The 26,690-nt window shown below is 34.1% G+C and overlaps 2 protein-coding genes across 2 annotated transcripts; both read left to right on the plus strand.

Annotated features, from left to right (window-relative positions):
• The first annotated feature begins 11,653 nt into the window (after window positions 1–11,653).
• On the plus strand, window positions 11,654–20,276 carry LOC105140637 (Splicing factor, CC1-like protein). The gene is made up of 14 exons (XM_011047546.1): window positions 11,654–11,774; window positions 12,215–12,851; window positions 16,302–16,383; window positions 16,496–16,552; window positions 16,985–17,040; window positions 17,521–17,749; window positions 18,053–18,136; window positions 18,431–18,505; window positions 18,625–18,708; window positions 19,019–19,083; window positions 19,165–19,393; window positions 19,473–19,561; window positions 19,820–19,934; window positions 20,017–20,276. Exons 2-14 carry the CDS (start codon window positions 12,271–12,273, stop codon window positions 20,056–20,058), a joined length of 1,788 nt encoding a protein of 595 aa, XP_011045848.1. The 5' UTR covers window positions 11,654–11,774; window positions 12,215–12,270; the 3' UTR covers window positions 20,059–20,276.
• Window positions 20,277–22,274: 1,998 nt separating this feature from the next.
• Window positions 22,275–26,659, plus strand: LOC105140644 (translation initiation factor 3 (IF-3) family protein). The gene is made up of 8 exons (XM_011047559.1): window positions 22,275–22,652; window positions 22,805–22,895; window positions 23,031–23,098; window positions 23,483–23,581; window positions 23,746–23,802; window positions 24,377–24,445; window positions 25,343–25,489; window positions 25,603–26,659. The coding sequence occupies exons 1-8, from the start codon at window positions 22,443–22,445 to the stop codon at window positions 26,467–26,469; spliced, it is 1,608 nt and encodes a 535-aa protein (XP_011045861.1). The 5' UTR covers window positions 22,275–22,442; the 3' UTR covers window positions 26,470–26,659.
• The last annotated feature ends 31 nt before the right edge of the window (window positions 26,660–26,690 follow it).

Consider the following 26,690-nt stretch of genomic DNA (forward strand, 5'->3'; position numbering starts at 1 on the left):
CCGCTCTTCTAATTCTGTGCGTTTTTGCTTATTCCACGTGCATAACATTTGTTCTTCCTCTTTACACGTTTAAGCTAGATTATAGTTTTCAGACGTGACTGGTTAAAGATTTGGAGTTTGATTCCGTTAGGGATTCGGATCGCTAAATCAATCCCAAAACAACAATGTTTTGGATATAAATTAAAAAGAAAAACTAAAGTGGCATCATTTTGGATAAAAATAATAATAATAATTCTTTGAAGTTAATCTAACTTGTTCTCATCTAAGTTTAGCGGACTAGCTAATATTTAAAACAATTTAAACCACCAAGTTAACTCGATATTCTAATTATTTTTCTAATCAACTTTTAATCAAATTATAATGTATAAGAGACTCCTCGTGATCTTTAGATCAAGAAATTTGAATTAGATAATAATATGAAAATAAATCAATTTATCGCCTTAATATTTAGCATCTATTAATTTGAATCAACATCTCAATATACTTGTTCAGACAATTTAAATTGATTCATGCTAAAAAATAAGAAATATTCTTTAGAAGATACAATTCAATCAGGTGTCCAGCAACACATCATCTAGATGAAAGATTTATTTTCATGTGATATAAATTCTTATATATATTATATTTTGTGTCTGTGCCTCACTCGAATAAGAACAATTATGGGCTTCTTTGAATTTTCTTCACCTCGAGAAAACAACACCAAAACAACTTACATTACACCAGAACCAAAACAAGGTATTTTTCAATGTAAAATAGCGTTTGATTATTATATTAGAATAAAAAAAAAAGTAGGGATTGAAATAGCAAGTTCTAATCTCTTTTTTTAAAAAGAAATATAAAAATTCACTTCAAAATGGTTTCGAATACACATTTATTTTTATATCATAATCTTCATTGTTTTCATTATTTTTACATCTATTTTTTTAAATTCTTGAATATTAACCAAACACAACTTAATTAATTCAAACAGAAAGGCTAGTACTGCAAATTAAACAGGCCTTTAATCGCATGCAAACTACAGGGTTCAGGGAGGAATTCCACGGGGTTTGGGATGGAGATGACGAGAGTATAAAATATATCTTCCTACTTCTAAAAGATATACAGAAGTTCCTTTCATGGGAATAAATGCCCTCGTATGTCAAGATTGTATCTTTCATAATATTAGGACGTGCTTCTTGAGCTTGTGCTATCAAAAAGACCAATCGATAATTTGGCATAAAACGAGTGGCTTTTAACAAGTCATCCGGAATCCTACTATATGCTGGAATTAATTTGATTTCATCATTCATTTACCTTCGCCTCCATTAATTTGTACTTCACAAGGGTGAGGGGTCCTTCACCCCCTCCTTGCCAAAAAACCAACACTTCTACTTGCAAACTTATCCTACATTGAACAAAATAACAAGTCAGCTTCTCCATTGAATTTGCTAGCTTGTCAACATAGGCACCTATGCTCAAATCTGATGAGGACCCCTCCCACCAAGATTGGTATAGCTAAAAATAGTGCATTGATATTACTTTTGACTGGTGTTGAAATGATAGAATAGATAAAAATATGTTTGATTTGAGAAATAGAAAAAAAATAATTTTAGAATGAATTTTTATTCATTTAAAATGAAAGGTAAAGGCCGATATTTCTCGTTTATCTCTATTATTCATTTATTTTTGTCTCGAAAAAGCAGACAAATGGTAATTAATATACTGAAATCATGTGAGAAAATGAAGCTAGAGAAAAATAAAGGGTTATGCAAAGATTTGGGCTCTCTTATCTTGTTGACACCCCCAACAAAAGTTCTTTTTTTTTTTGTACGTAACCTACAGTCCATAAATGGTGTCAAAATAGAGAGAGGAGGAGTGGACAGGATGGGAGCAGTTCAATAATATTAATGTAATGCTTGGATATAGTGCTTGCTAAAATGCGCGAGTGGCCCTGTATATATATAGTCAATTATAATCGTTTTCAGAGAATTTGATAAGATGACATGATTCATCAACTGTGGATTGTTTGGTATCCAATAGTGGGAATTGTCTGGTCATTATCAAAGGTCACCCTCCTTTACAATGGAAAAGAACACGATAATGGGGGCCAACTACAAGAACTAGGTGATGGGCATCTCTATTTTCCTTTAGAATTCACAAATACCATACTCTACATGGTCATATCCCTTAATCATCAAGCTAACTCCCATTTAAACTTGCTCATGTGGCTAAACCAGGTAATTTAGCTGCCATGGTAATGATGGCTAGCAACGACGTTACACGAGTTGGAAATACATTGTAAGTAGATCATGTCCAGGCCAAAGAACCTAGAAAAAATTAAAAATGGACCACATTACCAAGAGAAGATTGTTAATGTGCCTCTATGCACCATATACAGAGATGAATGTTACAGTTAAGTTGAAAGCAACACATTCATTGCATTCGGTGAATTGAATACTTGTCTGAATGGGGACACATCAGAGTGTCCTATGGCCCTGCTCGGACAAATTGAATTGCCTTTATCATGCTCAGATTTCACCCCATTGTTCTTGAGTCTCGAGCAGCCTGTCATGGATATCTGAGAAGGAGAAGAATCACTGGAAAGGGTGAGATTACTGTGAAGAATGGCCAGTGACATGACATTTTTTTCTCACCATTGCATGGATAAGGATGTAGAATTTATTTTTGTATTTTAAAAGTATTTTTAATTTTTTTTTTATTTTTTATTTTTTTAATTAATATTTTTTTGGTGATTTTAAACTGATTTTAAAAATAATTTTTAAAAATTAAAAAATATTTCATCAATTCCTAAACACGACTCACCTTACAGTACGACACCCTGTTAAACTATGCTATTCCTTTAAAAAGTACAAAGGCCAATAGGACTGCCAGTTTGCCATTGAACTTGGTCATCAGGTTTCACTGACATGAAGCTGGGGACCACTTTTACATCAGAGAGCAAGCTTGTCTTTTGCTTTGTTTCTTTTTTCATTGCATTTCGACTTCTAAAAACAAAATGGACAATGAATTGAATTAGGACGGTAAGGTGGCCAAAGTAACTATTCCCTTTTCCTCTTCCCATCTTATGGTTTCCACATGTCATGCCTTTCCAGTTAAAGCTCGCGGGTCTTGTTTCCTCGCCTCGCAGCTAGATGATGCTGGCCTTCTTTTCATGGAAAGAATTAATCTTTTTACCATAGAGACGATGATAATATGGGATACAGGCCAAATAATTGGATGATTTGAACATGAAACAGACGATCTGATGTAACTCTTTTTATAAATAAAAAAACGGGGGGCTGGTGTATCTTGGGATGTGGACTCACAGCACGAAACATCTTACCCTGAATGAGTCTTCGTTTTCAATATTAAATCACTGATTTGTTTTGGATGCGATGATATCTGTGTGATTGGTATGGAAGATCTGTATAGATGGAGAAGAGAAGGCAGAAACAGATTTGCCCTTTTACCTAACATCTAAATTAAATGTGGCGCAACGAAGGACAGACCGATCTTTTGATTTCATATCACTTGTTCAGACTTCAAAGGCTACCAGGGTTTCCGACTGGGAATTGAGCTCAGATCATAGAAGCATGGAATTGGCTGTGCTACCTTCACATTATTGACATCTTGAAGTCTAAAGATTGCCACGTTAGTAGCATAAGAAATCTCCACCATTTGATCGACCACGAATGTAGATAAGATAACTCTCAATAATGTGAATAAGAAAAAACAACAATGATAGAAGGCAAACAGCTTGGAAATAATTGGAGATTCGGTTCAATTGGGCCCAGACTAAGATTTCTTTTCCACGAGACAAGAGAGTGCAGTGACCATGTAAATCTTGAACCGTTCTTGGGATAGTTAATGAGGAGTTCGATATTATCCTAGCTATAGCACCACATAATCATGGCTTGAACAGGAAAAAAGATAATGCACAGGGATTTTTTTTTTAATTGAGGGAGATTTAGGACATATTTTATTATAAACACATGTTACTTTTATCACGACTTTCAATCTTAATATAGTTAGATCTCTATAGATTAATATTTTCTAACCATAAAAATTAATTAATTAATCATTGTAATTTATACTTTAATTTTAAATCAGAGAGTAACAAAAAAGTTGTTTAACCGAGGCCATTCAAAATATGTTTTTTCTCTTTATAATTTTTTTTTTATTTTGTTATTTAACACTAAGTTGGTTGAGAATTAAACTTTCAAATTTATTTTGATTTATTTTGCACAGGGCATCTTAGTTTCATAGCTCGAGATGTAGGTTTGACAGGTAGACTCGAGTAGTTTTTTTTTTGTTTTTTTTAATTATTTTTATTTTATTCTTCAATGTTTAATTAATTTAAAATTGAATTTTATAATATATCTTGACTTATTTTATATGATATTATCATGATCTCGTAACTCAAAGTATAAATTTAACAAGTTAACCTTGATTGATTCTTGTCAATCCAATATAATGTCATTTTAATATTTTTAAAAAATTATTATTTTAATTTTTTAATCAAAATATATTTTTACCATTCATTTAAGTTGTTTTTAAACTATTAAATCAACTAGATTATATTGACTCATTGAGTTAAACCCCTTATAATTTAATTTTTTTCACTGGTAATAATAAAATATTTTTAACGTAAAAAAATATAACCTAACTTGTAACATATAACATTGTGTGACTATTGCGCTGTCTAAACCTTTGCATACCAACCATTAAAGTAAAATATCATTTAAATTTCTGTTTATTTTTATGTTTTAAAAATGATCTTGAAAAAATTTAAAAGTTTTTTTATTTACTTTAAATTAATATTTTTTTATTATTTTTTTATTATTTTCATGCACTAATATTAAAATTAATTTTTAAAAATAAAAAATATTATTTTAAAATATTTACAAATAAAAAATATTTTAAAAAATAATCACAATCACAACCACTTATTTAAACATGCTTATATCCCAAATAAAACAATATGGTGCCTGGCCAGGCTATGTTCAGCTCAAGATTTATTATTGTTTAAACCGTTGAGTTTCAGATTCAATCGAACGAGGGTAAATGAATGATTAAATAATTAATAGTAAAACTTAATACTAATCAAGGGTTTAACAATGAGCACAGCTTGGTTAAGGCCTCCCTTGGAACAACGTCCATGAGCTTTTATCTTTACTGGTAATCATGTGACATTTCCTTTGAAAATAACTCTTATTTCATTTTTCTTGCTAAGAATAACAAAGAGGACTTCTGAATGGGTCGCTGTCCTCAAATTACTCGTTCAATAAAATTTAGTTTATGCCGGGGTTTCTGGGATTCGGAATGTGGTTATCGCTTCACATCACTTTGACCACTGACTTGGAACGTTCGGGCTCCTCCCAACTCCTTGTCACGAGTGTATTTAGTTTGACGACTAAAAATTACTTTTATTTTTTAATGATTTTAAATCTTTTTCATATGCTATCATTAAAAATAAATTTAAAAAAAATAAAAATATATTATTTTAATATATTTTAAAACAATAAATATTTTTAAAAATACTCACTATCACAATACTCAATATTTAATATTTTTTAGACCTTCTTGGAAGTTGCGTTTTAGTGATGTATTTATAATTATTTTTTAAAATATATTTTATTCAAAAATATATTAAAATAATATTTTTTATTTTTAAAATATTATTTTAATACTAGTATATTAAAATGATCTTGAGAACACTAAAAAAAAATATTAATTTAAATTAAAAAATAAAAAAATATTTTTTATCAAAAATACTCTTAAAGTAAAAAATAAACAGGGATGCTAAAAATTTCTGACTGTTTTTCTATTTTGCGGATGATACTTGCTGCAATCACTACTTCATGTATGGGAATTTACTCGGGATAATTATCAACTAAAAATTCTAAGAAATGGTCAATTTGCTATAATTTAGGCATGGCAACGAATCTCAGCCTGGAAAAAGACCCGGGGATGTAATAAATCCTATAGCTAGTCCAAATTCAAAATAATGACTTCGTTTTTTGGAATTCGACATCTCTTTCAAGGTCCAGATCAAGATCAAGATCGAGATCAAGGAATCTATATATTGCACCACTAATTTGGGAAATTACTAAAGCTGATATTAACATTCTATCATTATTGTTAGCTATATATAGTTTTTTCTTAGCATTTTTTTCAATATTCGCAGATTGATGGGTGTCAAATGTCAAAGCTTGTGGCTGAAAGAATGGACTGTCAGTGCAAAAAGGTGAGAGACGTACCCATCCTCTTCCTGCACGTTTCTGTACTGTATTTATAGAATTAATTAAATTCCTGTTTATTCGATGAGAGAGGATGGCAACTAGGGGAGTATGTTGAAAATGACTTGGAAAACAAACACATACAAGTATATAACAGCAAAAATATATAGAATTGGTTGGAAAGTTGAAGTATTGTCCAAGTATATCAAGGTTTTGCGTGTGTACTGGGGCAGGGTGAGCCTGTTCATGCCTGTTAAACAAATTTTATCACAGGAGAAAGTGTAAAAAATTAGCAGGTGGTTTAATCTGTCCACATCTTCATGATCAAGATTTGAATGGTTCGTGGTTTTCTGATTATCTCCATTAGTTTGTTAATGATAAACAGTTCAGCTTTTTATTTCTTTAATCATGTGCTAGTCAGGGTTAGGTTTAATTAGAGACAAGGATAGAGATTATTCCGACGTAAAAGACAAGGCTCTTGTCCTTCTTGCTTTAAAGAAGAAAAACTCATTTTAAAATTATCTCAAAAACATATTTGTATTTATGTGTTATTTCTTTTTTCCTGCTAGTACTTGTTACTTCGGTAACGATAATTTTTCATAATAGCGTCGTAGTACAAGGCTCAAACTCTACTGTATATTGATAGTACTGAGCTCTTCTCAAGTGTTGTGCAAAATGGTTTCAATTTCAAGGATAATATTCTCTTTTTTATGATTATTCTTGCGACGATATTGTTCTAAGGACAAGGTTTATTAGAGCATGAAAGATATTATACTGAATTATTCGAAACTACAGGATTTTGACAGAATTAAAAAAAATAGAATTAAAAACTCAACTTGCAGAAAAAGGCAAGAGGACAAGTTCTTTTTTGTGCATAATTGGATTAATTCTTGAAATCATGATTCCTTTGAATTGCTATAGGTCTCTGGGGTCAATTAATGACTTTTCGATTAATTGAGCGGGGGTTAAGGGGAAGGCAGATTAAGGTTGGTGTTTGCATGGTGAGAAGTCATTTTCCGACGAGGAAGATTTAGCAAGATGCTCCCACGAATTAGTCATTGGTACTTGTGTGCATCATTTTCGACAAGATGTTTCATCCCTCAATTTACTGTCATGATTTCAATAATTAAAGGACCGAATTTCAGTTGAAGTCTTGAGAAATTTAGGCCGATTTCACGTCACATTAACGTGAAAGAACCTTAACATCTACTGCATGAAGAGTTTTATTCTTACCCAAATACATTCAAAACTAGAATGTTTGGCATAGTGATTGTTTTAAAACAAAAATCTATTAAAATAATATTTTTTATATTAATGTATTAAAATAATATAAAAACATAAAAAAATCAATTACCATCACAAAAACAATTAGGCTTAGAACGAGTCTAAAAAGTCCACGATTCTTGTTTAGGGCTTAGCTCAGCATTGCTTATTCACCTTCTTTACTTGACCTAGGTTAGAGTTACGGGTGAAACTTTCTCAATGATTATGACATGTATATTTTATGTTTGAGTAATTTTTTTATAAGAGATTGATATTTTAAATTTGGAATGGATATGTATACTATGAAAGTTTTAATAAGTATCTAGATTTGAAAAACATGATAAAAACATAAAAACAATAATTTTATTTTGCCAGATAAGAGAGAACCTTTTCTCTTTGATTTATATCATGTTATTTACGTAGGGTGCATAGCAAGGATTAAAAATAAGGTTCTTAGACATCGAAGATGCAATCACAACACTACAGATGAATATAAAAAATCCCTAATATTTTATAAAAAGTTTGAATAATAGTAATAATAAATACCGCAAATGTTTATATATAATTAAGTCTTGCGAGCACACCTAGCTAAATAATCGAAAGCCATGCAGGAAAAACAATTAAAATCCAAAATCAACCACTAAAATAACTAAAATAGGAAAGCAACAACTCTGAGACCTAATGCTGAGATATCCAACGTCTGGTAATCGACAAAGTGATATTCTTTTAGAATTTGATCTATGAAATGATCTGCTCAAATCAGGCCAAAACCAATGGCCGATTCTTCCATTATTTTTATTTTTGCTGGACTTCATATCTAGTGCGTCAAAACTTATTTTCATAATTGTTTTTAGGCCTGACATTGTCTATCAAGTAGATAAACGTGTTTGCAATAAGTTATTATCTGCAAGCAACAATGATTGCGTTTTTCAGCAGGTACTGATTTAGAATAAATCCTTTCTTTTGCAGGTTTCTCTTCTCAATTTGATGAGTTTTTTGTCACTTCCTCCTCGTTCTTAACACCCCTTGCCCGTCAAATGACATCATTGAAAGAAATGGGATTTCTTTTAGATGGGGCAGAGGGGATTATCGCCTGAATTGATGAACAATCAAAAAGTATTGCGCACAATTATGACACTAAGAATTAAAAATAGGTTACTATACACATATTTCAACCTTGATGGCGATGGATAACTAATTTACCTATCATATCATTGTTTGTCAATGACCTAATCAATGCATCTAGGTAACCCTCTCTCTCGTGAAGCTGGACGGTTTTTGAAGCTGTGTTTCTGACTATTTTTTAGAGTATCTTTTGTTTTTATATTAGTATATTAAAATATTTTAAAATAATAAAAAATATTAATTTGAGATAAAAAATAAAAAATACAAAAAAGTAAGCTGACGGGATCAACATGGTCATAGATTACTTGCAAGGAGCTGGGAAGCTCCACTTTCTTTACGAGAATGCGGTGATCTTGTATTGTGGTAACCACTACAATCCTTTCCAATGCATGCTCGAAGAAGCCGGTGGCTTTGGTCCAAACGAGGTTGCTTTAGTTCGTTCTATTTTATTTCTGGATTAACGCCTCGTTGTGGAATTCTTTCCTCCTGCATGTCTTTTTGGTGCTGGGCTGAGGCATAATGGGAGAGATTTAGATTAATTAATTTCGTTTTAGGTGAGTGGTTTGCTGGATGATGACCCCCATGGCAGATTTCCCACAAAAAGTAAAAGGTTCCGAGGTATGATTCAAATCTTGCAGCTTTTTTTTTTTTTTAATGTATTATATGATGCAGTGCGTAGATTCTTTTGGATAAAAAAATAATTTAGTGCACAATTCTTGCAATAGCCTTTCTAATAATGGAGTGGCGATGATTTAAAAATAGCAATCGTAGACATGATTCATCCGGGTGCTATCAAGCTTTGCGAAAAAAATCTGGTAGTCTTTAAACGCTTTTATGCCTTGCGATGAAATCGGTTAGATATATAAACAAAGCATATTCTCCTTGCTGGCTTTGTTGTAGATTGAACTTTTTTTTAAAGAATAAAATAAAAATTATTAAGAGTATAATGATTGGCATTATTAAATTTAATTAGGTAGTTTAATTTTAAAATCTGTAAATTTAATTCTTTATTTAATTTAAGTTTTGAATTAAATCACATGAGATTTAACTGAAATTAAAATAATTTAATTTAACTAGTTTAAAAAATAACATCAATGATTAATAAAAATATTATATAACTTTTAAAAAAAACTTTAAAATAATAATTATTTTATAATATTAAAATGATGCCAGATTTGATGATCGATCTCGATTATTTTATGGACTGGATTAAGAATTTTAATGGGTTTAATAATTTTATTGTTTTTATTAATTATTTTTATTTCATTTTTAATTTTAAAAAAGACTTTTATTTGATATCATGAAGATCTTATAAAAAAATAAACCATGAATTTTATTTTTCAACTAATTAAATATTAAATAAAAAAATTAAAGAATAAAATTTTTTAAAAATAAGCATACCAAGTTTAAATAGTAAACTCCTTAAATCTATAAATTGAAAAATTAAATTAAATATATCAAACTCGTAAATCAAATAATAAATTATATTAAAATTATTAATTTATTTTTCTTGAAAATATTTTTACTTAACAATAGAACAGTAAAAATATAACTCAATTTTATGAGTTGATTTGGAAAGTCATTGACCTGTACCCTAACTCAAAAACAAATTTTGATTTTAGCTAATTTTTACCGACCCAGTCAGACCCATATCACTAGTAATTTGATCTATAACTCGGTTAAATCAAACAAACGCTCCATATCCGATCGAGGAATTCTTTTACAAAAGAACACGACAAATCGTTGGCAAATTCATTTACCACAACACGTGCAATCCCCATCTCCAACTGAAACCACGCAGCCAATCTTGTCCACCTTCAAACTGGTAGAAAAGGGACCCACTTCACTTTTTAATAAAGTTGGTTCTTTTGCTTTTTTTTTAAAGAGAATTCCATGGTCGAATTAAAAAAAAAAAAATAGACAATAATTTTTTTTCTTTCCATTTTACGAGACCCAGATTGACCCAGCAATACATGAATTAACCCAAAAACCTAAATTTTCAACCTAGATTGAGTTTAATTATTGTTGCAGTGGTGGTTATATGATAAAAAAGTTTTAATAAATCCAAAACTACCAACTCTTTTCTTCACAACACTTTATTAAATGTTCTTGTAACTCTTAGATCTTTTTGATACTGCGGTTAAATTATATTTTTGATTTTTTTTGTTTTAGTTTTAAATAATTATCTCCAGAATTTTTGAATTTTTTTAATATATTAGTGTCAAAAATAAAATTTTAAAAAATAAAATAATATTATTTTAATATATATTTTGAAAAATAACTTAAAAATCAACTTATAACACGTTCCATTACAGACCCTTACAATATCATTATAGCTGCAGGGGGTTTTTAGCCACGACAATAACAAACGGCAGATAGAATCAAAACAAGGTAGTCTCGATTATTTTAATGAAACCTTCTTCTTCTTTTTTTCAAAAATAAACTACTTTTTTTTTTTTTTTAAGTACCTTGATTCATGATGGGTTATTAGAATAGCCCATTTAACCAATGACAAACTAATCCTATTTCGACTAATACATCTCCCCTAGCCCATGCAAACACCATTACATGGGCTAAGTTTTTCAATTCAATAAACAGACCTTCGAGGCCTATACTCTACATTTAAAGACCGGCCCAATAAAAAATAACGTGGTGCCCGTATGGCCGAATTCAAGTATGATTATATTGTAACCCCACTAGATTCCACAATGTCCATTTCAATATCTGTAATTAAGAATCTCCTAATATCACCCTTAAAGTTTCAATGCTAAAACTAAAAACGGTAAGCTGAAGCCCATCTCTCACTAGTCTAGGAGGGTAAGGGTTTTTTCGGATTGGTTATAGAATGAGTATTCATCATGCTGGGCCTAATCGGCTTCCTTACATTCGGGAAATTATAGGATCATTATTGGGAAATGTTAAATATACGCGGCAAAGTTGAGCATCTCTAAATATGCAGGGACTGAAGTATAAATACCTCAAAATCGATCTCTCCTGCGCAATAACCCAACCGCGAGAGAGCGAGACAGAAATCCAAAAAATTCTGCGTTTTAATCACACACAGACGCTGAAACGCACTCACTTCAAGTTCTCAATAAAAATAAATCGTCAAGTCTCTTGTTTACTTCACCTCTCTCGCTCCACTTCTTCCCGGCTGTTAATTTGCAGGTAACAAATTATCCTCATTTTTTTAATAATTTCTTTTCCGTCTCTTTTTAGAAAACCTAACGGCCTGTTTGCTTTCCGAGAAAAAATGAAGGAAAATTAGAATAAAACGGCTTTTATGGCATCCGAATGCTAGTAATTTCTTTGCTGTGGCTTCTCTGTAGCCTAGCAGAGCGTTTTTAAGTTAACGTAGGATTGGAAATGGCGTTGTGTACTGTTACTGTGCTCATTTAGGGTTACGGAGATTTAGATTAGGTTTAATTTGCTTAGTTAATGCAAAGCCTAATATTCTCATGTGAAGTAATCTTGTTATTGAAATTGTATTTGTTATTGTAAATTGTGTGATTTTTTTTTTCAAATTATCGGCGAGTTGTGCAAATAACGGAAGTATTTTTTTTAATGAAATGGAATTAATTTAAATTATTGTTTGTTTTCGGTTGCAGTGGTAATAAGGCGTTTTTTGTGAGGTTGTTTGTTTTTTGTTTGGACGATAGTGAAAATGGAGTTTGATGAATATGACTACTTAGAGAAAACAGTTGAGAATCCGGAACCACGAAAGGTGAGGGAAACTGCTAATGGTGAGGGTGATATTGTGAAATCCAGGGAAAAGGATCGACTGCGGAGTTCAAGGCGTAGGAGTGATGATAAGGATGATGGTGATGATGAACGAAGACGTTCAAAGCAATCTAGATCTGGAGATGAGAATAGGGACCGTGAACGCAGTAAAGAAAGGGGTTTGTCCCATCATCGGTCACAATCTAGAGATGGAGAGAGGGATCGGCACAGGAGTAGCAGGGAACATAGGGATAGGGACAGAGGTAAGGACAGAGACAGGGAAGAGAGAAATGGGAAAGAAAGGGATCGTGATCGAGATAGGAGGGAACATGACCATGATGGTGAAAGGGAGAGGGAGAGAGAGAAGGAGAGGGCAAGAGAGCAGTCACGTCGAAGCAGGAGTAGATCAGAAAGGCACAGAAGTGATCAGGATGAAAAGGATAGAGAGAAGAGCCGGGAGAGGGAGCTTAGAGAAAAGGAAAGAGAAAAGGAGAGGGAGTCAAGGGAACGGGACAGAGAAAGCAGGTACCTTGCATTTTTATATTCATTAATCATGTTTTTATCTAGTGCTCTTCCTCATGTCTTTATGTTCATGGCTGATATAACTGTGAGTTGGTGGAAACTTTTCTGATGGTTTCTGTGAATCAGTTTAGATGATAACATCTTTTCCAGTGTAATTCTGCCTTGAGTGGCTGTGTTTATTTACTGGTTTTTGAAATTGTTTTCAGTGGTTGATATCAAGCACAATAAGGGTGTAGTAGTAGGTGCAAACTGCCTAGTGTAGTTGATAGTCACTCGGCACCATTCCAAGAGACTTGGGATGAAATCTCACTCACTTCTGTGATTAAGATAGACATAAAGTTAACCTGTATTCAACTATTGGACCAAAAGATAACTGTGTTTTATCATTTAGAGTTTGGTGGAAAACTAATGTTATTTTCTATTAAAAGTTTATGCGATTTATATAACATAAACTCCTAACGGTGTGGCTTTCACCATAATACAACAATCCATTACTCCAGAGTTCTGCTCAATTAATCAAAATCTTTATCCTCCTGTATTTTTGAAGTTTGTTTTCTTTTATTTGATCTTTTTTTCACCATCTTGTACTTGGTTCCCTCTCCTTTTCTTTCCCTCTCATTTTTTAAGGCTTTCATTCTACCATGTATTTGGATTTCTTTCGTGCTGTCTGAACTTGATTTTGGAATGTAGAACTATTTCCCAATGCTTATCACATTAGGACTGGCTGTCATGGCTACACCTGTGATGAAATGTTGTTTATACCATCCATTGGACAATCAATTAGAAGTTTGAAAGGAGAATAAAGACCCACAGTGACAAATAATCTCCAGTAATTTGAAACCCCTATGATGTGATAGTTTTCTGATGGTCTCAAAATTAGAAAATAAATTATATTCTAGGCCAATTGTGGTTTCTGTCTTTTTCGCAAAATGTAGTGTTTTTCTTGATTTTGGAATTTCAGAGCATTCAGTTCATAGAGTTCTCCATATGTTGAGGTCTCTCTTTCCACATTGTTTTGGGGCTAATTGTATATTCTTCTTCCAGTTTTCCCTGGAATGCTTGAAATCTGTGGTTCATTTTTACTAAGTTCCCTGTGACGTGTTGGAAAATTCGAGTTTCTAGAGTGACAAGCCTTCCCCTTCCCTTTTTTAATTTTTGTGTGGGGGAGGAATCTGTTGTGTGGTGGGTTTTACATTTTTGAATGTTAGTTTCGACCATGTTTGATGACAGTACAGTAAGGTGGAACAGCAGTTATCTCTCTATAGGGATTTGCTCTGCACTGTTAATATACCTCTTTCATTGTCTTGAATCTAGATCTATGTGGTGAATAAAGTATTCATGATAGTGCAGTTATTATTTAAATATACTTAACTTTATTCTTGGGGTCCAATGATGCTCACCGATGGCCTTCTTGAATGTTGAGTGATCAACCTCTGTGTGGCTTTATCTGTTGTTACTTGACTTTTCTGTCCAGATGTCATATTATAAAGATACGCAAGAAAAGCTGGAGATTGGAGACTGTTGCCATTTGATGTCTACAGTTGTCACACGATGGTGACAATTTCATGCTTTTAGACTTGTAGATGGATTCAATAATCACTTTGTGGTTTTAAGAGAAGTGATTGTCAAGCAGAATGTCATGAGAGTTGTGCTGCAAATATTTGCTCTCACACATTCTCTCCTGTTTTTATAAATTCCTCTGCACTTGCTCCTTAGTCCCAAGATCTTATTATGCTACATCTCTTTTTTATGTGTCGAGTCCATGTCCAGCTGTGCTTGTTGCAGTCCTCTCTAGATTGTGCAAATACAAATGCCATTGGCTTTTTCTTGGTCTGATTTCTTCTTGACAATATTCTTAGCTCTTAATGGGTATTTTATTCCATTGCTTTAATGAGTTCTCTTACTATATCTCGTAAGTTTCATGTAGTTACTTGTGCTGTTAACTATCTTGAAAATTCTGAATATTGAACATTAGATTCTGGGACTCGCAGATATGCTAGAGCATTCAGATGGTCTTTCTGGCATGGGCCAGGCACAGGAACTCAGGTCATGGGTCTTAAATGTTTCTTCATAGGCTGTCTGGAATCATTTAAAAGCTTGCATTGCAAGATTGGGGGTTTCAGTGTTGGAGGTTTTGACCAGGGTGGTGATGTCATGTTGTGATTTTTGTTATCCTCCGGATTTGAACTTAGTTGCTTAATTATATTTATTCTGTTGCAGAAATGCCGGTGAGGGAGTGATGAGCTTTGCTTAAGAGAAGCACTCCATCTTCTGATGCTTGTGGAAAACTCAGTGTTCCGTGGGCTGCAAGCATTTGTTTTGTTTTATTTTTGCAGGATAGATTATAACTCGAAAAAGTACCCAATTGCCTATCTCGAAATTCTAGGTTTAAGATGACCAACAGTGCTCTCCCATACTCTTTTGTAAGAGTATTAGATTACTTATTGGCAAATATCTGTCATTGTGCTCAAAATTGTCTTGGATGTCACATGCATGCAACTCCTGCACAATTTTGTTAGCCTAAAAAAGTTCTCACTACCTTAACTAAATTCTTTTGCAAGCTTGACATGAATAACATTAGTTATCCAAAGTTTCTTCACCTTGGAAGCATGGAGATGATTCACAGCTGAATTGTTTCTCAATTTCCCAGTTTTTATTATAGCCAAGCCCCTTTTGTTTTAGTCCTGAGTATCATCTTGTGGGTGGCATTGGTGTGAATTGCTGTTGTTCATATTGTTTGATTTAGCCAAAAAAAAAAAAAAAATCTACTTCGATAATCTTAATTTTCTAAGTTTTCAGTTTCCATCTACATTTATTTCTCTGTAATCCATGGGACTGGTAGTAAAACCGTGGTGAATGACATTAACTTCTGAGTGCTTCTTTCCTGCCTTCTGCTGATGGTTTCTTTTTTGGGATATATGAACTTAACTCGATTATTAAAGTTGTTAACTGGTTTAACATTAATGCATATAGGTCCTTTGGTATTGCCAAACTTGATGATGGTGTTTCCATTTAAGATTATGTTTATATCAAAGGTGCAAATTTATTAATCCATCACTTGAAGTTGGATTTCTAGTTCACTTCTCTTATTTGCAACTTGCAACGTTGTTCCCCAGGTTGGTTCTTGTTAATTTGAAGATGAAGATCACTTAATTTCAACATGTACATTCACAAGTCCGCTCATGTTAACTTTGTCCAGTTGCCTGCAGGACCGTGTTTTGTGGGTTCGGCGTTTTAACTCTTATTGGAGACATTTTCAATATTGTTTTGGATTATTTTCTACCTCTTCAATGATAAAGCAAACTTAAGAAAAACCTTCTTTCTTTTGAAAGACAAGTCATCATCGTGTCTGTATTTGCTTTATGAATGTTTTACTCACTGGCCGTTTTCCCCATCAATTTGCTACTGGTTAGAGAATTGAGATCGTTAATTTTGATTTCCACTGTCTTGCAGAAGATATAAAGAAAGGAAGGAAGAAGCAACAGAGCCTGAGGTTGATCCTGAAAGAGACCAGAGGACAGTATTTGCCTATCAGGTTTGATATAGACATGCTTGGTATAAATTACGCTGTGTTCCCATGGCTTTAGTTGTAATGTACTCCATTTCACATGGTTTCCATCTTTGATTCTGGCGTAAATGTTTTACAGATATGTTTGAAGGCGGATGAAAGAGATGTCTATGAATTTTTCTCAAGGGCTGGCAAGGTTAGTTCTGTAGCAATTACTTACACAGCTGTTTTATTTGGAGCTAATACCTTTTGTTCTCTAGTTTTGCTCATGACAATCATGCATAATCTATAGAGTGCTTCTATATTATAGTGTGTGAAGGAGTTGTTGCTGAATGATAAAAGATACATGGTATCTTATATTTGGGAAGGGACTCACCATATAAGCTTTAGTGGGGCTAATTCCTTCTTATTTGGAGGAAAAATATGAATCAAGTTCACATTGTAATATTTTATATATAAGAGCAATTGCTTGTCAATTAACTTTTATGTGCTGTGTACATGACAAAAAAACAAAAATTCATTGCAACAAACACAAATTCCTTGTTACTTGGATAGGGGATTGCTGTTTGGTTGCTTAGTTAGCATATTTTCTTCCTTTTGTTTCTGATATGCTCAGCACAACTTTCAGGTGCGAGATGTACGACTCATCATGGATCGCAATTCAAGACGATCAAAAGGAGTTGGGTAAGTTATATTTAAAATGCTCCCTTAATCTTATAGATTGACTTAGTTTTGGTTTCACGAAGGTTCCAATTATTAGTCTGTGTTGTGCATTCTCATCTCTGAGTTTTGTAAAGTGTTTCTCTTGCTTTATCTTTATTTGGCTAGCTAGGAGCCATGCTTCTCTTTTGGCTTTTTAATCACCGTGGTCCATCAATTTGAAAGGAATTGAAAACTTGGAGTTTTTGGTGTTTATTATTGTTAAGTAAATAAAAAATTACAATTTACCAGTGATTGTACTAGTTGTTTGAGGTCTCACTTGAGCGAGCAGTGGTCACAAAAACAACTTTGGTTTTGAAGTTATTTGTGAACAGCCTCGAGTTAGCATGGTGATGCTAGTCTCCTTTGTTGCATTTGTTTTACTTAAGTGCAATATTACTCCTGTTTTTAGGTATATTTAGTTCTATGAGGTGATTTGCAATATTGCTCATCTCTTTTTTCTAGCTATATCGAGTTCTATGATGCGATGTCCGTGCCTATGGCTATAGCACTCTCTGGACAGCCCCTTCTTGGTCAACCAGTGATGGTGAAGCCTTCTGAAGCTGAAAAGAATCTTGTTCAGTCAACTACAGCTGTGGCATCGGGTGGGCTTATAGGCCCCTACACCGGAGGGGCTAGAAGGTTGTATATCGGCAACCTGCACTTCAACATAACCGAAGATCAGCTTCGTCAGGTAAGCACTTTTTATGTTACTGTTTATTTTGGCACTGATCTATCTAGAACGTGCTCACAACATCAAATTCTCTGTTTTTTTTGTTTTTAGATTGGCTTGATATATAAAATTATCAAGGGAATTGTATGTTAACATAGAGAAACTTTTTGTCTGCATTCCAGTTTTCATGAATTTGTGTTTATGATAGCTGACTATCATTATCATGTGATTTTTTTCCCTTCCTGTTAGGATTGTACTGTTGTTCTTGCTAGGTGACATCAGTATTCAGATATTTCTCACTGGACTTATTTTCTTGCTGCACAGGTGTTTGAGCCATTTGGTGCTGTGGAATTGGTGCAATTGCCTCATGATGAAAGTGGGCATTGCAAAGGTTTTGGTTTTGTCCAGGTTAGTTTTGTCAGCAAGAAAAATGAATTTGAAAAAAATAATTAATGAAATTTTGCAAGTTGAGTTCCAAATGCATGTCTATATTAAGAAGGAAACCGTGACTAAGGCCTTAAAACTGATGTAACAATTGTTGATGAAGCTCCTTTAGTCCTTTATATTTCAACAGTATCTTAAACAATCCTCGGATACTCTCTTCGGGGCTGCACCAAGCTCTTCCTTCCAATTGGCCTTGAAATAGGCTTAACTAGAATCCTCTTGGAAATTGGAGATTAATTGCTTTAACTTTTGCTTCAGTTTGCACGTCTTGAAGATGCTAGAAATGCACTAAACTTGAATGGACAAGTGGAGATTGCAGGAAGGCCAATCAAGGTAATCTCATGCTTCTTCTAAATTGCACTTTTCCCTTCTTGTGCTCTCTGCATTGATGGTGGATCTCATACAGTCATTTAACTGCATTAGATATTTATATGTTCTTGCTTACTTTTCAGGTGTCAGCTGTTACTGATCAAGCTGGAGCACAAGATGGTGGGACAAATGTTGGTGATTTTGATGATGATGAAGGTGGTGGCTTGGTTAGTAATTGTACTTGTCTCTCTTGATAAGTGGTGAAGATATATTTTTTTTGGCTGATGAAGAGAGGGCTTTATTGGATTAAGAATGCACTCTTGATATTGGCCTGCTTCTCTGAATGGACCAGCAAGTGCTTAGTTTCTTGATGTGACAAATAGAATATGGAAAAGAAACAGTCATTGCAAATGGAAAATGAAACCAAAAAAATTGTTACTCTTTACAGTCCATCTTATGTTGCTAGCTATTTATATTTCTAGTACATGGTTACCAACAATTATGTTGAAGCATACTTAATCTTGCTTCAAATTTCAGGCGCTGAATGCACGTTCTCGGGCACTTTTGATGCAGAAGTTAGATCGCACTGGCACTGCCTCAAGGTTAGCCTCTGTCAAGCCTTTTTGCTTTGGGATTGGATTGTCTGATGATTTGATTGATTTGACAACAACTTTTATTTGCAGTATTACTGGTTCACTAGGCACCCCTACTCTACCAACAGCACCTATCCTTGGGGCTGCACCTGTGATGTCTCCTGCTATTGCTCCTCTTTTATCAGGTTCTGTTCTGGCTATACCTGGACTTCCAGTTGCAGGTCTTCAACTTCCTGCTACTACAATTCCAACCGTGGAGACAATTGGAGTCCCAAGTGATTGCCTACTCTTGAAAAACATGTTTGATCCAAAAACAGAGGTTCGTGGACTCATTTTTTAGACTTCCTGATTTTTCAGCTTTTGTTTTGTTTTGCTTAGGCTCTGTCTTGTTTTGGCAGACTGAACCAGATTTTGATTTGGATATTAAAGAAGATGTTCAAGAGGAATGCTCAAGGTTTGGAAATGTGAAGCATATACATGTCGACAAGTAAGTACTGTTTAGGTGTGCTGTGTGATTTCTTCTCTTTGACTGGGCAGGACTTGAGCCTGTCCTCTTCAAACAGTCAGTTATTTTAAAGTCTATGCATTCTTCTGTTATATCAAAGCATCTTCCTCTCGATGAGGTCTTTTTGACTCAACGTGTTATTTCTTGCTGTTTGTGATAACTCATTCAAGCTGATGAATCCTGTCTTTTGTTTCTATCATGTTTCTTTCTCACAACTGCCTTTTTTCGTTGGAGAAACAGGAACAGTGCCGGTTTTGTTTACATGCGTTTTGAGAACATGCAAGGTGCTGTAAATGCACAGCGAGCTCTCCATGGAAGATGGTTTGCTGGGAAGATGATCACTGCAACATTCATGGTAATCATTCAATTTCTTACAATATTAGTTATTTCATTTGTCAATGCAACTTATGCTGCAAACAAATTCTACTGACTTGCAGGTTCCCCAGGCCTACGAGGCCAAGTTTCCTGACAGCAGATAGGATTATGAGCGTCTGAATTTGGGTGATCAAATTCACCATCTCGTCTGTTAATTCTGGCTTTGTCATGTTGCACTGTTGTTTAGATTAGATGAGATAGATGTTGGAAGAAATATGTACATGATATCGTCATGAAGTTTCATATTTGAAAAATTCAGACCTGTTTTGTATTTTGTACGTATTGTATGCCCCTTTGAAGACCAGATAAGATCTTTCAAGTCTCTTTTTTGTCCTTTCCCTATGCCCTGCCTATAAACAAATTTATAAATCCATGGCCAATCCAATTCAGCCCACAACGAGGTTGCAGCCCTGTAGGAGGATGCGAGAAAACTGTCACCCCCATTGTGTAGTGATCCAAATGGTCGCGGATGAACCCTCTGCAAGAGCCTCGTACGGATACTCTCGGCTGGTGCAGCATCACGGTGCAGAGTATGGTAGCGGAGGGGCAAACCAGCACGGTGGTCTGGATTCCATCAGTGTTTAGCTTCACCCAATCTTTCAGAAGTCATTAAAAAACAAAATTTATGTTTTCTTTTTATGGAATATTGAATATTAAGGAATTTAACAGTTTTAGAAATCACATTCCTTCAAACCTGGACAGCGTGATTCATTTTTAAAATAAATGAATCTAACATTTCCTAATGATTGAAGATATATATGTATATATATTTTTAATTCCCCCTGTTTTCATTTTAGGTGGACTTCATGCTCTTACTTATTTGTTAATAATAGCTGAACTTTTTAATGATTTATTGTAGGCTTATAACTTTTTTGTAAGAACTGTAGGCTTATAAATCTAGTATGTATTTTATTGACTTTATTATGCTACCGAATTTATTATTTCTCTTGGCAGTTTTAACTTTATAATATTAAATGTAATATTATTTTCAATAATCATATTCCAATAGACTATCTAGAAATCTGTATACTAAACACTTGTTTTCAACTCACTGCCTCACGTCTTCCTCCCTCAACCACACTGCTTTGATTTTGATGTTTTCCAATCGATCCTTTCTTGTACCTCTTTATGCCTAGCATTAGTGTTAATTCCTTTTGCCTAGCATGCTTTAATCTTGGACATTAAAATTGTCAGAGCAAAATAATGGCACTGCTTTGGATAATATATCCTAAGAGGAAGAGGGCAACAGCATAATTTATTTAGGTAGCATCATATTATCAGCTCCTTCAAGGTTTAGGCATCCATGGGAGGTTCTATGGGGAAATACAAGTAAAGGCAATGCTTGTGTAGCTGGCGATGCTCTCCATCCCATGACACCAGATATTGGCCAAGGTTTGTGTTTAGATGACCTCTCTTTTTCAAGTATAGGAGTCTCAATCAAGTCCAACCATGAGTTAATCTCTAAGATATATGCAATTTTTTTACCCAAAATTTGGCTAAAGAGCATAAACCCACCACCAACACCACTCTTGACAGGTAAGTAGCTGATTAGCGCTAGAAGGAGAGAGGCACAGAGCACTTTCTTGTTATTGCATATAACAATGGCAAAATGTGGGGAATTTTCTTGATATATATGAAGGGTCCACCCATTCTTGAATCTGAAGATCCACAACATCTTGCAAATAGAAAAACAGATATTTCCTGACTTCAAAAATCTTTATGAAAAGGCGATGATATGGATTTGATGTGACGAAACCAGCATTAAGAGTGTCATCTAAAACCAAAGATTTGATGCTATAATCTTAGGATCATTAGGCGACCATTTGATTTGTAATTTAAATACATGTAAATATTAAGAATTTATATGTTTTTTTATTTTAAAAGTATTTTTAATATAAATTATTTTTTTCTTGATATTTTTAGATCATTTTGATATTCATACTAACATAAAAAATAACTTTAAAAAAATAAAAAAAATTATTTTAATATATTTTTAAATAAAAATATTTTTAAAATAAAATATTATCACAATTCCAAAAAGCTATAAAGATGTTATATCATTTGCTTGATGAATAACAAACTTGAAAAAGAATTAAACATTTTTTGTATCTTTTTAATTTTAATCAAGGGAATGATTATCTTGAACTGATGGGTCTTATACGACATCATATTATTCAAGAAATTTTGTTTCCTGGTTAGATATGGTTGTATTGTTTCCCAAAACTTTTCCCGTGTCCATTAAAATTGGGTCTCAAATTGGGCCATAAATATTTGTAAAATCAGCCCAAGCTGTAATTCATAAATTCATTACTATTTACTGCATAACCCTAGTTTCTGATAGACCACGAAAAATTCCGATTTGAATCAGTCCCTGGGCTCATTAATTCGTTACTAGTATTTCTTTTGTTGCAATTGTTAGTGCTAATTCACGACACAAAGTCTCTTATCACTCCAAAAAGTTGCAAACTTGCAACTCTTTTGAAGAAAAATGGCTTTTTGGATTAGAACTAATCAGTCAAAGCTCATTTTTTTGTCTAAACAGTTGAAGATATACTACCTTCAAATCTCATATGATTCTTCACTTAAATACACTGCTACTAGCTCAAGATCACCTGTTTTAGCGAATCCAGTTTGGGATTTTATTAAAAAGCACTCTGGATTTTGCAACAATGTCAGGTTTTTTGCTGCCCCCGTTCAGGTAATTTCTGGGTTCTTAAGGTTCTTGCTTTTTCTTTCTCGTTTCTCTGTAATTGAGCAGTTCTAATCTTTATGTTTGGACAGCTTGGCTTCAGTTTTCAGTGCTTACATTTGTGCGTTGTTAGTAGATTCTGATATGTTGTTGAATTGCAGGCGAAAGTGAACAAGGAAGAGAAGACTTTGAGTGGGCCCAGATTAAATGAGAAAATCACTGCGCCGATTGTTAGGCTTGTGAGTGATGAAGGTATAATTTGTCCACTTGATATATGACTGTTTTGGACATGTTATGAATGATTTTGCTTTGATGGTATGATCAAGTTTTCCAAAGTTTAAAGAAATCTTGGATATAAAAATCAGTTGAAGTTATGGATGTTTGCAGGTCATAGTGTTCTCTCATTGCGTGAAGCACTAGAACGAGCAAAAAGACTTGAACTTGATTTAGTTGAGGTAAGCTTTTGCAATTTATCACCATTCTATTTTCATTCTGAATATCCTTGGTTGATGCTTGAAGAAATTGTTAAGCGAAAACCATAAAAAAAACTGGATCACTGCAAGTTGATCCTTGTTTTAATGGAAAGATTTATTTTTTTTGTGAAATAGCTTCAATTTTTCATGCTTGCCTTGTATATACAACTGTATCAGTTTTCATTTTGTTTAATGTTGACTTTTGTGAAGAGATATAGATGGTGATATCTGTTCTCAATTAGGAAAGTAAGAAGTAGCCAACAGAAGTCCCATTCAACAAAAATTAGCAAAAATCTATTTTGGTTTCTTCCAGTGTGCCTTCTATGAGGCTCATCTCCTTGTTTTCCCCTTTTGAGTTTTATATAGGTTCAAAGAAATGCCAATCCACCTGTCTGTAAACTCTTGAACTTTAACCGAGAGAAGTACAAAAAAGAACTGAAGGAAAAGGAACGTTCTAAAAGCAAGGTATGGTGTATTTTTAAATTATTTCTTCATTTTCAGTCTTGTTGGAATGAGGTCATTGGAAATGCTCTTACTTTGAGTATAGCTCTACTATGTTTGTGCCATCCAATTTTGGCTTGAGTGTTCACTGAATAGCTATGGCTTTGTGCCATTCAATTACTTTGCAGGCAGGGGAAACTCTACGCAAAGGAGATCACAAGGAAGTTCGATTTGCTGCAAAAACTGTAAGTTTGTTGCTTCATGGACAAATCATTTGTTAACCCACTAACCAACATTGGAACAGTTCTCAGCAAGTTCTGAACTAGGGTCATTACCTAGTTATCTTTCATTCGAGGCAGTGGCCTATTTGGAAAAATTTTACATTTTCCTACCATTCAACATTTTTGTAATGACTGAATGCTGCTTAAAAGATTCAAACCTGCATCCCTGTAGTTTCAACCCTAAGATATTCATCATTGCACCGAGTGATCCTGATATATATTCAAATGGATATTTGGTAATTTATATTAATGGTTTGAATTTTGGCCCGATCAATTTTAGATTATATTATGTTTTGTGTTGTTAGCTCTGTATGTTTACCTGTTATCTGAAAGATACAGGATGCTTGGTCAAGACAAATTTCTACTTGTCATACTGCAACTTTTGGATACCAAGTAGTTTCAGGTGCATGTGCTAATGACTTCTAAGAGTTGGCAAGGCCATATTACAAACTGAATAAATGGACAAGCTCATGCAATGCAATGTAGCGGATAAAGCAAAAATTGTATTTCACCTTTGAGTTTATACTGCTCTTTTCAGGAACAAAGAGACTTGGAAATGAAAGCTGATATGGCCAAAAGACTGATGGAACGTGGCTATAGGGTGAAGGTATTCCCCCCTTGTTCTGATTAAATTGCCTGTTTTTTTTAATTTCTTGTCATGCTATACTTTTTAGGCAATTTGATGCATCCAGTGTTGTTTGATGATACTTTTGTTTTCTTCCATATATCAAAGAAGAAGAAAAGAACAAAACCGAACAGGCATTTCAAACCCTTACACTATGTTTTGTTTTTATCCTTGCCTTTTTATCTTAAGTTTAGTTTGTGAAGAATGTCTTCTTTGTATATTTTTGTAAAATACTAGGTTTCTAGCTAGACTGCAAGAGGATATGCAGCCATGTTCCACTTTGAGTCGGTCACCAGCATCAGGTGAAGAGGGTATAGCTTTGTAAATCTTGCACAACTGTTGTCATTAGATAACAATGTCCTCTCACCACATGTTTTAGAGAAATTTTGTGCTTTCAATTTAGAAGTTTACTTGTCGCCATAAAGTTTGTAGATAAATCTTCAATGGTAGTTTTAAAGGTTGCTTAAAAAGAAATTTTAATGGAAAGAATGAATTGCCCTGAAGCTTGGAAGAATCATGTTCCAGCTTTATGCTTCATTTGGCTGCTTGGCTGGGAAACTCTTTTTTAACATGAACCGAATTCTGCAAATATTTTCAACAGCAATCCACTATTAGATTTGGTAAGAGAGAGCTCCAAAGAGCTGTTGTCTCATGCAGCATTGTACATGTAAATTTGCAATTATTTACCCAATGCCCACGGATCTTGGATGCATGAATGGATAAATACCTACATGAACAACCAGAGGCTTCTCAAATTTATAGAATTGCAAAAATGCTTGTTTCACCAAATGCATGTTTGGCATATGCTCTGCCCTATGTGTCTTGGATTTTTAAGATTTGTTTTCATAATAGCTGTCTTCTTTTATGATTTTGAAACAGTGTTTGGTAATTGGTAGTCGAAAAAAGCGTTCAATGTCAAAAGTTCCCAGAGATGAGGATCAAGAGACAGACTTTGATTATGAAGAGTTTGAGAGAAAGAAAGAAGAGGAGGAGTTGCTAGCACTGTTGTCTCGCTTCATTTCTTTGGTATGCCTGCATATCTTTCATCTTTCTCTAGTTTTTGCTATCCAGGCTTCTCCTGTTAGTTATGCAATGCATTTGATGTGCTCCTGTGTCTTTTTCTTTAAAAAACCCTGTAGATTGAAGATGTGTCTATTGTGGATAGTGGACCAAAGGCAGGAAGAAAAATGGCATATGCGATAGTTAGGCATGTCAAGTTCGGCTCATCAAAGAAAGGTGGCGGTAAGAAGGACGAGTTGGCCAATGCACGGCCAACAGACAGTCGATCTGCTCCTCCCAAGGGCCCTGTGATGTCTAAGGAAGAGCATGCAGAATTTTACATGGAGTCTGAAGATGAGTCAGCCGGTGATTTTGACAAGGTCTTTGATTTCAGCAATGATGCAAAGAGTCCTAGCATAAATGATTTAGAGGGAAGTAATTCTGTTACAGAACCAGCTACCTCCAGTGTAGAGTTTAATGCTCCGAAGTTCTCTCATCCAAGATCAGCACATGATGTAAGGAATGCAAGACTTCCTTCGGCCCTGCCTGAGCCTTCCCCAGGGAAGGAAAATAGGTATAGAAGAAGTGAACCGGGGAATCAGTTCCTACAAACATCAATGGATAATAAAGGCCCAGGTAAGCAGGACTCATTCAAGTTTGAACCACAGTTCTCGAACCAAAGAAGGCAACCGCAACCACAACCACAGATGAATGCCACTCCGTCAGTGGGAGAAAGGAAGCAGGTTAGCCCTGATTTTTCTGCTTCTAGAAACTCAAAGGCTCCTCATGAGACACCCAAGCAAGCTGCTTCTCCTCCTGAGACTGCAAAACCTGCATCTAGCTATGGAATATTTAGCTCTGCAAAAGCTGTTATTCCCGGGAAACAAGGCTCTGTAGCAGACGATTCGACTGGAAATTCTAGCCTCCCAGGTTCACAATCAGATGGCGGCGTTGATCAGGGTGGACAGAAGGGATTTGGGATTTTCAGTCGAGGCAGGCCAAATTGAATATCTAAGACAAACTAGGCTGCAGAAGTGACCGCATGCTACCAACCATTTTTGTGAAAACATCAACCAATTTGTCTTGAGGACCGCAAAATTTTTCATGTATTTTCGGAACTGTTATATAAACCTTACAGAGAGAATAATGCAAGGCAACATTGATTTTTCTTTCCCAAATATGATGTGAAGATTCCCATCCCCATCTCTGTTTCAATCTAAATTTATCC

This window comes from Populus euphratica, unplaced genomic scaffold (genome assembly GCF_000495115.2).
Source record: "Populus euphratica unplaced genomic scaffold, PopEup_1.0 scaffold3.1, whole genome shotgun sequence".
Taxonomy (NCBI): Eukaryota; Viridiplantae; Streptophyta; class Magnoliopsida; order Malpighiales; family Salicaceae; genus Populus; species Populus euphratica.